Consider the following 13,961-nt stretch of genomic DNA (forward strand, 5'->3'; position numbering starts at 1 on the left):
TTGTATTTCATTTCTTTATTCCACATCCTACTTTCGGCGTACAATCTCAAATCTCCACAACAGCAACCTTTGTTATGATAATTACGTTCCTAAAATCTGAAATTATATTTCACACAGGATTGTCTGTGTGGCCCATTTTGCTGATGAATCCTCCCTGAGTTAATAGCATTTAGTGGTAAAACAGACGGAGATGCTATAGGGAAGGACAAGAAGTCACAGAAAACGACTGGAGCTGTTTTGTCTATGCGCCACATGTTGGTGGCTAAACACATTTTTGAAATCCTATAATTTCAAATTTACTTCTTCAAAGCAGAAGTGAATTTCGAGCGACTGAACTCCACGGCTTTTTGAAGAGTCATCTGAGCAGGCCGATGGCCTGACATTAAAGCGTTTGAGAAAAAGAAGAAAAAAATAAAAAATAAAAAAAAAAATCCACAAACGGAGACAGACAAAGTCAACAGTGTACGCTCTATTGTTCGTGGCAAATGGCTGCTCCCGGCTCTTTCATGTATTCAAGAACAATATGGATATCATGAAGTTCATTCAGGTAGGGGTGCCCTGAAAAGGATCTTAAAGGGACAGACTGTCAGACAGTCCGTTTCAGCCTATGCCTGGTTTATTTAAATTGTTAAGTTTATGAGAAGTTCCACATAAGCACATTCAAAAATAAATAACATGTGGGCTTAAATGACATTCTGGAATTAATTGACATGCTCATGAAAGCTCTTGATCAGCTCCTCCTATTGGCAAATAGATAGGAAAGATATTCTTAATTTCTAATAAAATTTAAAGTTATTAAAACACAAAAATAATAAGTTGGTAAAATGGCACTTATGCCCATATGGTTCTCACCCCACAAAATCGACATAAATAAAAACATGCTACCCCCTTTGAGGAACCTCATGTTTAACGGTGTTAGGGTGACTTTCTTCACCCCGTTTAACATCTAAGGCGGCTGAGGGGTGGCGGGGGCAAAATATGACAATGACGCGTCATGACCCCCTCGGATTTCTCACATCGCCAGAGCACCAGGGTCGGCTAAAAGAGCAGGGCAGAGTCATGATAATTGTCACAAATGACAGGCTGCCCTGCTTTAATTGACGTTCTCATGACGTGGCCCACACCACAAGCTAAAGCCACCAAGGATAACGAGCGCCAAGCATGACCGAGCATATGTGACCGGTAATGAGGCAGCCGAGCTAAAGTCACCGCGCCGAAATACGTCACCGGGCTGGAAGGTCTGCAAGTCCTCCACGGCTGGCTTCGTCCTGATGCAGGTGGTCTCTGCAGCACCTCCTATTTCAGGAAAGGGGAGCCAAGGTGGACTGTACATGTCCTTTTAGCTTAGCAGGGGATGCCCCTTTACGAAATGTGTCGAAATTGCAGTGGGCGACATGACTTGTTTAAGCTGGATGGTGTTCTTAATTATGACAGCGAAAAAATAACAAGAAATTACGCTTGTTTGAAACCGGCCAGCCACCAATGACCGAGCATATTTTCTAAGTAAATAGACACTGTAGCCCTGGTCAAATAATACGATTTTGCAATATGCAATTTCACATTTCAGGGCCTATTTTAATGTGTATTTGACTTGTAGAGGCGCCATTTGGTATTAAACATTTCCCTCACTATGAAAGTTCGGTATTATTTTTCCACAAAGCTGCAATTCCAAAAAAAGCTGAGAACGTGGTCCGAGCGCCACAAAAAAAAAAAAAAAAAAAAACACAAACACACACACACCAAACCAGTCGTAAAACCAGTGACATATTTGGATCTCAATGATAATACAGAACACAGGCCGGGCTTACAGATATGATTAATGTAATTCATGCTGGATTGTTTTGCTTTGCAACATGCACGGGCTCACATTCCTAAATAATGGAGAATGTCATGAATATGTACAGTTTCAGGACCGCAGCCAAGGGATGAAACTTTACACACAGCACAATGTAAAGTACGAACGTTTAAACATACTTAAAGACATGTCTTCATTTTCACCACAACCGTACATCAACAATAACATGGAGCGCAGTTGTTAATTTTGCCGGTACGTGGGCCTTTATGGATTCACATGGGGGAATTGTGTCTCCGAGCTGCGTTAATGTACACGGAGACAGAAGCCAGGAATAATGTTTTAACTTCTAATGCCCTGCTGACGCCTGTGTGGTCCGTGCCGAAACGGGCCAAACTAAAGCCAGGCCTGTACAGGGGTATACACACACACACACACACACACACACACACACACGTCCCCATGCTTCCCATTTCACACCGGCCGAGGGAACGCCTCGAAGGCCCCCGACATGGACCACCTGACTGAGCGCAGGCGCAGCCGGCTGCATCGCAGCTGTACCCGCAACCGCGGCTGCAGCCCCTCGGCTAGCCGCCGCCAGATTCGCCCATTTTCAACAGCCATAGACAAATAATCAAGAGCAGAAAGTACCGGAGCGCAGAGAGCTATTAAGCTCTGCCATGGGCACACTGGATAAATAACAGAAATGGGGCTTTCATCGCCGCCATTTAAGTCTGCGTTGGGTCACTATCGGCCTCTCAGGCTGTAAACGGGACACAAAAATCGCAGGATAAACACTCCGGTATCCGAAGACATCTTTCATTGTGTCACAAATCAGACTTGTCCAATGAAATGCCTCCACATTTTAAATGTTTACCAAAAATATAAAAATGAACGTTCAGAAACAAAAAGTGTCATGCACCTAGAGTGCTATTTATTTAAAATAAATTAGAAAAAAAAAAAAAAAACTCTGATGAACTACAGAGTCTGAAGGAAAGACTCAAATGTGCACAATGTCCCCATATCATGTTCCCACATTCAGAACTGTTCCGGACTGTTCTGCAGCCTAAAATTACAAACCAACTTTACTGAGGGGCAGGTCATAGAACATTGCATTGTGGGTATGAGTTTCCTGTTTTAGTCTAGCCACATCCTTGACTGCCACTGAGTTTCCATGGTTTACATATCAATCTTCATTTTATTAAAAAAGAAAAAAAAAAAAGGGAAAGCCTTAGTTTTTGGTAGGCTTTATGAAGTATTAAAATAATATTTCCTCAAAATATTTCAGAATAATCTCTTCAGATTCTGAAAAATAATTTTCGTTTTTTTTCTGAACATATTCTTCAAACCATTTATAAAGCCTCCTATGTTATTAAACGCCTGTGAATACGCTTCCTTACAGATGTCAGAAAAGGGGCCAAAGCCCTGATCCAACAAAGTCCATGACCCCGCCCAGTACAGTGAAATACCGACGGGCTGCCATGGAGCTGATCTCTGCGCATGACCCCGGTTAATCCAAACACCTGAGGCCGGCGCTGAGCGACCCGCCCTGACACGCTGCCAGAACCCGATTCTGTGAGGTGTGAGAAACGACGTGACGAGTCACCAGTCTTCGTTTCCCACAGGGGTGAGCATGTGTGGCGGGGACCGGCTACAGAGAAGCTGGCCCTTCACATGCAATTGGTGAGGGCCACAACGTCTGGACCATATTAGATTAAATAAATAAATAAATAAATAAATAAAAACTCACTGTCAAATGATAGCAGGGGGGTTATTTTTACTTAAAGATGACTGGGGATGTTTAATGGTTTATAACCATATATTGTGCTCATGGAGTTAATTTTAGTACAGATGTATTCCCTTGATATGTGTCAATAATATGATAATGTGAGTTACAAAGCAGAGAAAGACAGGGAGAGAACAGAGTCAGAGAGATGTGTGGAGAGAAACTGATACAGATACAGAAAGAGAGAGAGAGAGAGAGAGAGAGAGAAGGGGGGGTAGAGAGAGAAAAAAAAAAAAAGTCTGCTTTCCATCTGCACGGACTGCCAATGAACTGGAGCTTTAGAGCACTTTAAGTGTTGTCCCTCCCTCTGACTCACAGCGCTGGAGCTGCATCCCTCTGCATGTCAGGAAGAAGTGCTGTACCACACTGTCTGGAGAGGGGGGGGGGAGAGAGAGAGAGAGAGAGAGAGAGAGAGAGAGAGAGAGGGAGAGGGAGGGAGACGGGAAGACGATAGGCTGTCCCATTTAACTTTTGTGCTCTGATGTCACTAAACACATGACCCAGCCTCTCCAGTAACAACGCGCGTGGGGGGAAAAAGCGAGTTTTAAAGCTTACACGTTTTTGGATTGTGAGAAATGTTTCATTCCCCTCACAAACAACCACAGAACCACAAGTGCGGTGCAAGATTTTTCCCTGGGACGACAGGAGGGAGCCGCCGGGGCCTAAATGGTTAATGAGTGTGGGTCAACCCCAGTCACAGAGACCCAACAAGCCTGTAAGTACTCTCTAACCACACTCGTATATGCTGCAAATTCCTGCGCTTCCAATATCGGCGTCAGCTATTTGTCGTTATTTATTTATTTGCTTGTTTTATTTATTTATTTATTTATTCGTTCTAAGGCTGTCTGAGACTACGTGAAATGACCTCACAATTCGCTTTAACAACTTTTTTTTCCCCCCTCCTTCTTCTTTTTAATATTCAATCATACCCTCTGACATGGTCGGCGCTGTCAGTTTAGGATTACAAGGGTAAAAAGGGAGAAATATCCTTCGAGGACCTTAAGCGAGGGCCGCCATGGCGTCCAACAGCCTTTTCAGCTCGGTGACTCCATGTCAGCAGAACTTCTTCTGGGGTAAGTGCCCTGAAAAATTATTTTCATTTCGCCGCGTTGCGGTTCAGGCTACGGTCACTTTTTTCGAAGCAGCCCCTGTGCCGGCACCGGCTCGGGGTCAAAAGCCAGTCACCCGCATGTGATTGTATCTGAAAGCCCGCTTCACCAACGCCAATAGTTGCCGTGTTTACGTCTGCAAACATGCTAAGAAGCTGACATGTTTGTATAACTTCAAAACTACATTTTGCGGAATTGGGAGGCCACGAGAAAAAAAAAAAAAAAAACGGCAAAAAAGCAGGGGATTCGGGATGAATAAACATTCACTCTGTTTCAATTTACAAAGCTGCATTAAAACAAGATGTGCAGGGGTGGAAAGAAGAGGGGAATGGGGGGGGGGGGGGGGGGGTTCATTTTATGTGCACGATTTTTAGCTGCAGCTGATTGGCCGAGTTTACTTAATACCTCTTAATGTACATCGATTACTTCACGTGAGAGCAGTGGCCTTGTGGCACACGAGTAGAGCTCTCCGGAGAGGGGGGGGGGGGAGAGTAAAAAAAAAAAAAAAAAAATACATCACTGCGTGTTTTTTTTTCCTCCTCTCTCTCCTCTGGCGAGAAGTTTTTATTTCGGCTTTTGCAAACAAGACCAGGAAGCGGGCATCGGAAATAAAATTTCATTTGAATGGGGGCTTTTTATCAAATGAGAAGGGGCGTGGGGTTATTTTTGCCCTCTGAAATGCTCGGCCGGAGGGAGGTGAGAGAGACCCCCTCTGCCTGTCCCAGTCCGGAACGTTGACTGGGAGCCGGGGCGAACAAGGCAACTTGCTTTTGTTCAAAAATAATAATGAAAGCCGTCCGGGTGGGGGGTGGGGGTTGGGGGGGGGGCTTCGAAAGACGAGTGAAGCTCTCACAGGAACATGGACCCACCCCCCCCAGGATAAGGAGATCAACACCATTCTGACACATTCGCTCGTTCATCCTTCAACAGCAAAGCTAATCTTAGTACAAGCTTGAAAACACCGATTATCACAGATCCACCTCAACTGAGTCCCTGGCCGAGGAGATCCCACCGACAATGATCCTCGTACACATCCGCAAGTCACCGGTTCTGTCGCTCTGTACCCAAAACAGGACGGGCTAACGCGCGCTCACAGAGGTGCTGGACGGGACGGGACGGGCGGTCGGTAACGGCCGCGGGGGCGACTCCATCGCCCAGACTGTGGCAGATGTTAAACAAACTTCGCCAGGCATCGCTAATCAATTAGAAAAGGCCGTCGCAGGGCTCCGGGGCGCCATGTGCTTCTCGTTTGGCGGCTCGGGCCGGGAAGGCGGACCCGAACGGTGCGGGTTAATTCAACTAATTGCTTATCACAACTCGGCCCGGCCAAAGGAAAACAACATTAACGTGGGGGAGAGTGACCCCCGCGCTGCTCGGCCTCAGATGCTCTCAGGAGCGAGGTGGAGAGGGCCGGAGAAACGTGATACATTTCAAGCAGGAGCGGCCATCACTGCTGCGGTACGGAGTTTCATCAGCAACAGGTACCTGGTGGTCCATCCAGAGCGCTGGCAGCATCTTCTCGATGCTCCACTAACTGTTTTCACAGGAGGGGAAAATATCGGTTGCCGTGTGTGTATGAGACGACATCATTTAATATGCTTTATATAAGCAAATGTTAATTTGGAGCGGTGTGGACAAATACTTCATCAGATTGGGTGTACTTTGGCGCGGACATCAAGAAAGGCAGCTGCCTGGATACGTTTCTATAAGTCTGCGTATTGGCAGCGGCGAGCGCCTGGAATAATATTCCCCATGTGTTGCTGGCAGGATCACAACGTCAATCTCCCTCCCTCGCGTCCCGGGTTTGTCGTACGAGAACGGGGAAACGGACATGCCTCGCTTTGCTGTCTGCGAGCACCAAATCATTTCTGAACAATTAGGCATGTCAGGAAAAATCTAAATCAGTGGTAATTGGGAGCGGAACAGAGAGTCGGGCGTAATGAGACCGCACACACAGACCGCACGGTGAATGCGGAGACGCGAGAGAAAATTACCCAAAAGCCTTCAAAAGAACCTGAGGGTGACAGGATACTGAAGACACCGTGCCGGTGTAAGTTTGTGTTCTTACTGCTGCCTGAATCTCCTCAGAAACAAACAAAAAAAATTATAAAAAAAAAAAATCTAACTGATATGGAATGTTCATTCTATTATTTTAATAAGACCGATAATAAGCTTTTAAGAATGGCTTGTAACCCAGCAAAGCTGGTTGTGGTTCTTGGGTTCAAATTTATGAGAGGGAGTTAGCTGATGGCTACTGCAGTATGGGTGACGTTCATTTTCAGATTGATTTGCAACCGTATTCCTCTGGGTCTTAAACTTCATTGTGAAGGTGATGCAGAAGGAATTAAAAATTATTTTAACTATCCAGCTGATTTATTTTTTTAATAAGAGGGTGCTTTAAATAAATAAATTTAAAAAAAGCAAGCTGGGCCAAATACAAACACAGAGAGGAACAATAAATTGTCAAATTACGCAATGCAGCAGAGCTTCTGAAACGCAAAACCCAAAGGAGCTGTTCCAAAATAAATATGAAAAATAAAATGTTAAATAAAAACATTGAAATAAAATAAAATAAAAAAGACAGTGGAAAAAAACATTGCTTTGAAGCCTCCTTGGGCCAGTTTGTGCTAAATAAAGTAATTAGGAGTGTTAAATGTATGCATTTAAAAGCCGCACTCGGTTTTGAGATTCCAATACAAAAAAAGTACTATTGAAATTTTCCCCCTGAACAACTATCACATTTCTGCACTAAAACAGAAAAATTCATAGAGTTGGGTCTGAGGCTACTATGCAAGCCTGGGATTTTAAACATTTTAACCGCAACAGTACCAGATTTCATTAACTACAAAGTGATCCGTTAAAAATATCATCATCACTGCCTGGAACAGAGCAGGCTGACATGATGTCATCTAAACATTGTATAGAAACAGAATTCTGAATAAGAAATTAACTTGATTTTTAAAGATTTTGCCAATGAAAAGAGCAATACAGTGAAGAACAGTTTACTCCTGGTCACCAGAGGTCTTCTAAAATATTTCATCAAGAAACCATCGCTGGTCCTAAACTGAAAGAGAGACATGGACAGGGCAGGGACAGGAATTCTAAATGCAGGGAGGCTGCTAAACAGCACCAATTAGGCAGGATATCGCGGATGAGAAGAGTTCATTTAATAAATAGAGTCAATAAAGAAATGACCTACCTTTTCATTTTTTTTTTTCTACCACTTAGTAGACTGGGTGCATACATACAGGAAAAAAAAAAAACAACCTACAGAATAGTACTGTCTGTCCAGTTTAAGCGCAGCCTGGATAATGTTTAATTTATCAGGAAATTCTATCACGCTGTTAGCAGGCCGGCAGCTTGGGGGCATTTTAAGGAGAAATATTTTGCGCTAAGATAAAGTGGGGTGGCTGTTTTGATTCCACCATAATGAAGTGATTCCGAGAGGGGAGAGGCGGTGCTCTTAACAAAGCTTTACCTGTTCTGCCCGACACAGACCCATAGCCAAAATGCTCTCTCCCGTTATTGATTTAACCTAGACTGGAATGCTGAATATTCCTGGAGCAGGGCATTACATTAAAATATTTATAATATGATACACACATGGGCTGTATGTAGTAAAAAAAATTCTGAGAATGTTCTGTGGTGCTGCATGTTTTAAAACTAGTCAAGTTCAAGCTTTTTTCCCCCTTTTAAAAGTTACACGACACACCAACCATAAACCACACCTCCACACACAGCACCCACCACGCCTCCACCCTGACGAAAAACCCTGTCAATCACAGAACCGAAATCCATTGATTCAAAGATTAGCCTCCTGCAGCGCGACTCTGTCCCACCTCCAACCTCGGGCGAGAGAGGGCCGCTCCACAGATAGCATGTCCTGGTAACCTGACCAGATCTGGCAGATTGGTTACCTTAGCTGAAAATAGATAAATAAATAAAGAAATCCTGGCGTGTGACGCGTGAACTTGGTGGAAAAGTATATATCGGCAAAATTGGATGAAGGACGGGCACTTCTGGCCCTTGTCTCCTGTTATACAGTCATACACCAATCAATAGCACATGTTTCACCATCTATATACGTACAATAAATATAATATGAAGCATGATAAGAGCGCGGGATCCAAGGTGAAGATTTAGATTTTACACACTTAGTCCATTGCAACTTCTAAAGGATTTAATTTACGAAAACCGCATCTCAGGGTCCCATATGGGGTTTAGATCCCGTGGATCCAAAAACACTTAACATCTGAAGAGTCATGCAACACAATACGATGCCTTCAGAACAGAGAAACAACGCAAGTAGGCCACAATGCCAAACTTTTGCATTTATATGTACAGCATTTATAAGACACTCTTATCCAGAGCGACTTATAACCAGTAGAAGGGACCGTCCCCCTGGAGACAATCAGGGTTAAGTGTCTTGCTCAGGGACACAATGGGAGTAAGTGGGGTTTGAACTTGTGACTTTGTGGTGAGTGTCTTACCAACTAGGCTACTTGCCGCCTGTTTCAACACTTCTTTGCTTTAAGACACTAACCGCTTTTGCACAATTTGACCTTTTTATCAGAAATTACCTTCATACAATCTGCAGTGGTGACTTTATTCCTACTTTAAGCGCAGATACCAGTTGGTTTTAGCTGGTTTAAAAGGACACTCCTGATTTACTCTTCTCTGCAGGATCCCACTTTTCGTCTGTAACCACATCCACATATGAAACCTAACAGCGCATAGCAGCATAAAAATGCGATACGGGGAAGTTTTCAGCGACTTTCTGCAGCAGAAAGCGGCCACCGCCAGTGTCAGGAGTTACCGAGTCTTCTGTAAGTAACACCGCTCCTCTAGTTCACACGGCAGTTGACTCATCCTCTGACGCCACGCGAGCGGGTGCTACGGTAACCGCGCCTCCCTCTGGTTCCCGTTTCGCTCCACCTGAGTGTGTAGTCACCTCATGAAGGCGTCTCTGGATCTCGACATGGGGCCTTCAGAAGACGCCAGCGCCGCAGCGGTGTTGAAAATGAGCGGCCTAATGCAGAATTAATGAGGTGTCATCCCACAGGAGATGGCTGCTGCCTATTAAAACTTTCCTGGGTGGCTTTAAAACCGGTCTGTCAAAAGACAGGTGAGGTGGAAAAAAAAGAAAAAAGGGGGGAGTCGGATGAAAAGTACGGTAACCTCCGTTTCGCTGACAAAATGAAATGGACTCACTTACCCTCCATAAACCCCTGCTAATAAACATGCCCGGAAACATCATGTAACAGAATAATAAATTAGCAGGGCAATGAACAATTGAGCAGAGGAAATAGAAAAGGAAAACAGTTCGTGGGATACGGATAAAAACCATTTACTGACAGGGGAAGCGGGGGGCGGGGGGCTTTTTAAAATATTGATGAAAGCCTGTCCCAGGGAAACAACAGGCATTGTACGAGAGCCCCGAGCCGCCTTCTGATTTACACAGGAACAACACGGAACAACCTGCAACGTCAGTCGAATCCCTGGCATTCTCCCGCCTGAAAACCGATCCTCCAGGCATGTTTCTAATGAAAGCAAGCGGGCCCGCGTGTGTTCTTGCAAAATAGCGCGAGCGTGTTCGCGTTATGCAAGAAGTACGGTGTTCAGTCTTGCACTCACAGCTTCTCAACCAACAGCATTTATATGGTTTTCCATTCAATATAAATACAGAGGGGCTTGTATGCAGCTTTGTCTGTCTATGTACCATCTAGATCCTTGAAAAAAAAAAAAAAAAAAAAAAAAAAAAAAAAAAGTATGGACCCACTCTTGGATTTATTAAAATAACAATCTACTCAAGGCTCTTTCAAAAGTCTTATTATGGGAGAACAATATTTAAACCAAACGTGACTGGCTTTGAATTATGACATAATTTATGCTGTAAATCCAGTTTCATGGAGGTGTTGATTATAATAATAAGTGTTAAGAGTTTAATCAAACTAGTCCACCCCCCCCCCACACCATTTATTACAGCAGATTCACTGCATTATTTCCCAAATTTTTTTGGAAATAACATGTCCAAAACCTCCCAGCAACCTGATGTCAATAACATATCAAAAAACAGTCAGTAACACTTCATGATTTGCTGTAATGGCATTTTAGAGCATATCATGTATTTATTTATAACTCAAATTACTTGCATAAATATGCAAAAAAAAATGGCCGAGACAGAAAGTATGACGCACGAAGGGGGTTAAATCCTGCGAATTATAAGGGTTAAGCGGGCTGCGCATGGCACCGTGCGTTCTCAGCAGAAACACTGGAGTTTCACAGTGGTAAACAAATACTTAGAAGTGATGAGAGGTTCTTTTCAGTCCCCAAATTACAGTCTGGTTAACCAAAGGGGCTGCGCGCCAGCTCATTAGGACTGTTTGCCTCCAAACGGGACTCGTCTCAGTCCAACTCAACCCCCCCACCTTAACAAAAACACAGAGGGGGCCTTAAAAAATTTTCCGTAAAAGGCTTCTGTCGCAAAGACAGTAGCCCATAAGAGAGACACATCGCTACGGTATCAGGCAAATCCATGCTGGGTGGTGTGGGTGGCATATGAGCGTGGGGATATTTGTAGCTCTACCGTCGGAGAAATGACACAAGGACATTAGAACCACGTTCCCCAAATTTAACACAGTCCTTAGGCACAGAAAAAAAAAGGGTTCATTTTGAAAATGGAAGCCACTCTTTCTCTTTCAGACACATATTTTACATCAGGGTCCATCTTACAAAAGCAAATACAACGGACTCAGGCATCCCACATTTAATCTTGGATCAAAATACACAAAAGAAAAAGCTTCGAACCGCCTGATGCATGCGAGTAGGAGACAGTGTTGTGCCAGAATTTAAAGGCCGGCTTTAGAAGATTTAGCACCTTGTGTCAATAGCAGGACTGCAGGCCCAAAACAACACATACCGCGAAGCACAACCAGAAGCTCCTTCGCCTATTCCCTATTCCCTAAAAAAAAAAAAAAAAAACAATTGTGTGTGTCTCTGACATAATAAGGAAAAACAATGAGTGTGGTTAAGGATGTCACAACCATCCTGAAAACATCTGCAGAGGCAGGGAGGGGCTGAGCCGTGCGGGCCTTGGTCAGACGGGCTTTCCAAACAGCCCGTGGCTGTAGAGGCAGCTGCTGCTGCTGCTGTGCTGACCCTCCACCACTAATTACAGATGGTGCTGCGCAAGTCTGTTTGGTTACGGCACGGCCAGAAGTCCCATATGGTGTCCACAAACGAGAGGACAGTCATCACAATAATCTGCTGCAAGACTGATCGCATTGGGCCTGGCCAATACTTTGGGGACAGTATAGTCCCACCTCACCTCTGCTAGTCTAAATCTGAAAACACGTGATTTGAAAACGAATACATTTGAATAAACTACTGTACTATACATACCATAAACAATGGTGCACTATCTAAGGCCAACACCACCAGTGCAACTGTCAATGTTGAGATAAATGTCACTTTTTGTACGTATTACGAGCAGATCCAGTATTTTGAGGTAGACGTGTTGCAGCTGAAGATTGCACAGAAGTCAGAAAAGGTCACAAAAATTCCACAGTATAACACCACACCACAAATCTACATTGCATAATCAGTAGGTTTTAATAGTTATTTATTTTCATTTTAAATGAAAATTAAGACCAAAGTCGCACCTTTCCTGGCATATGAAATAAATATATCATTTGTCTGTGAATAAAAAAAAAACAAAAAAACTTTTGTGCAGTTAACAGTAACCAGACATCCTCATATTTCACAGGCATATTCAGGGTGACGCCCTAGTCACACCAATGTAAAAATATTGGCAGTTTTGTATAGCGCCACCAAGTTTTCGCAGAAAGCCTGAGCTTTTTGTTTTCCATATCGTGCGGTTCGATACGGTTCATCAAATTCATGTGAAATTTGGGCAGGATGTTGTCATGTTCCAATTGAAGCGCTGATAACGACTTAATGATATGTTTTTTTCTTCCTGTGGAAAGACAGTTTAACCTTCATGCACCAACCTGGTGCACACGTATGTTCTCACGTTCCAAACTTTTAAGCCCATCACTTTACCATAACATCCCATACACTCCAATTGCTCTGCACCAAGACAACAAGTTCAGAATTCAAGTTCAAAAAATAAATAAATAAATAAATAAATAAATAAATACATAAATAAATAAATAAAGAACAATTTTGAAAATACCGAGCATACAGAAAGAGTGCGAGGGCCGTAGATTACACTGCGGACAGAGGGAAGATGATGTGGAAAAGTGAGCCACGCTCCTGTTATGTCTGAGCAGACGGAGGCCTCCAATGGGAAGAGGCTCGGCCCGAATAAGACGGAGGTATGCATTCATTTCCATGCATCAGCCGCTTCTCTGTGACAAACTGACTGCCGAGCCACAAGAGCCATGAGGAGAAAGTGATCAAACTAGACAAGCCCACCCCAAAAAAAAAATATCCCCACACCAGCACCCTTCAATGCCTCATGGGCCACATATTGGCCATATGTATATTTTCTAAATTCAGCGAGTCAGTCAGAGAAAGGATGTAGGCTAGTCAAATCCACAGAGGAAGACGAAGCGGAATGTTGGCCTTGTCAGGAAGTCTGCATTATCCTTAGCACCTTCTACGTGCTCTACAGGGCTCCCCGTTCCAAAGTAAGCACTCTTCACAGCGCATGGCAAGATTACATATCAGGCGTCGGGAGGAGACCAACTTATTATTATTTTTTTTTAAAACATCATTTTTCACTGTTCTCAAAAGGACAGGGTATCGAATGACGCGTGCCACTCTCTGGGGCTCGAGCTTAGCAACGTCGGGTTGACATATTAGTCCCGTCGTGCAGTCAGAGATACCTGACAGCTTAAAAGTAATTTCATACGCGGGTGACAGAGGCAATCGCTTGGCAGCGGGCCTGAGCGAACACAGCCAAGCACCGCTGTGCTTTTCCGGCCGTTTTTGTGTCAAATTAGCACGCCGCCGTAGGGCCTAATCCACCACTGTTGTCATTATGGTGGCTATTTGAGGCAGACAGTGGGACGTTTGTTGAGAAAAGGGGAGAAGGGAGAGGAGAAGAGGGGGAAAAAAAAAAAAAAAAAAAAAAAACTCCATTTGGCTCTGTTGTCATTTAATAAGCACCTATTCGGTTCCCCTGTAGTCTTCATCTTACTGATGAGCTTTCGTGGCTGCTCACCGCAGAGACGCTGGGTTATTATTGGGGTTCTTCGGAGCGAGTTCTGTAATAACTGCTGAGCAAAGGTTTTAACACTGTGCGATGGAA

General features: G+C 44.0%; 2 protein-coding genes across 5 annotated transcripts in view; one reads left to right on the forward strand and one right to left on the reverse strand.

Moving 5' to 3' along the window:
- supt3h (SPT3 homolog, SAGA and STAGA complex component) overlaps positions 1-13,961 on the reverse strand; it is a 74,475-nt gene that overhangs the window by 55,746 nt on the left and 4,768 nt on the right. The window lies entirely within an intron of this gene.
- runx2a (RUNX family transcription factor 2a) overlaps positions 4,150-13,961 on the forward strand; it is a 41,488-nt gene continuing 31,676 nt past the window's right edge. For 2 of the 3 annotated variants that reach the window (XM_028998970.1, XM_028998995.1), the window contains exons 1-2: positions 4,150-4,293; positions 4,533-4,651. In XM_028998970.1, the coding sequence (XP_028854803.1) occupies positions 4,594-4,651 (58 nt within the window). In that variant the 5' untranslated portion in view covers positions 4,150-4,293; positions 4,533-4,593. The remainder of the gene's footprint in view (positions 4,294-4,532; positions 4,652-13,961) is intronic. The other variant, XM_028998977.1, reaches the window with a different exon arrangement.

The sequence above is a fragment of the Denticeps clupeoides genome, chromosome 1 (genome assembly GCF_900700375.1).
Source record: "Denticeps clupeoides chromosome 1, fDenClu1.1, whole genome shotgun sequence".
Classification (NCBI taxonomy): domain Eukaryota; kingdom Metazoa; phylum Chordata; class Actinopteri; order Clupeiformes; family Denticipitidae; genus Denticeps; species Denticeps clupeoides.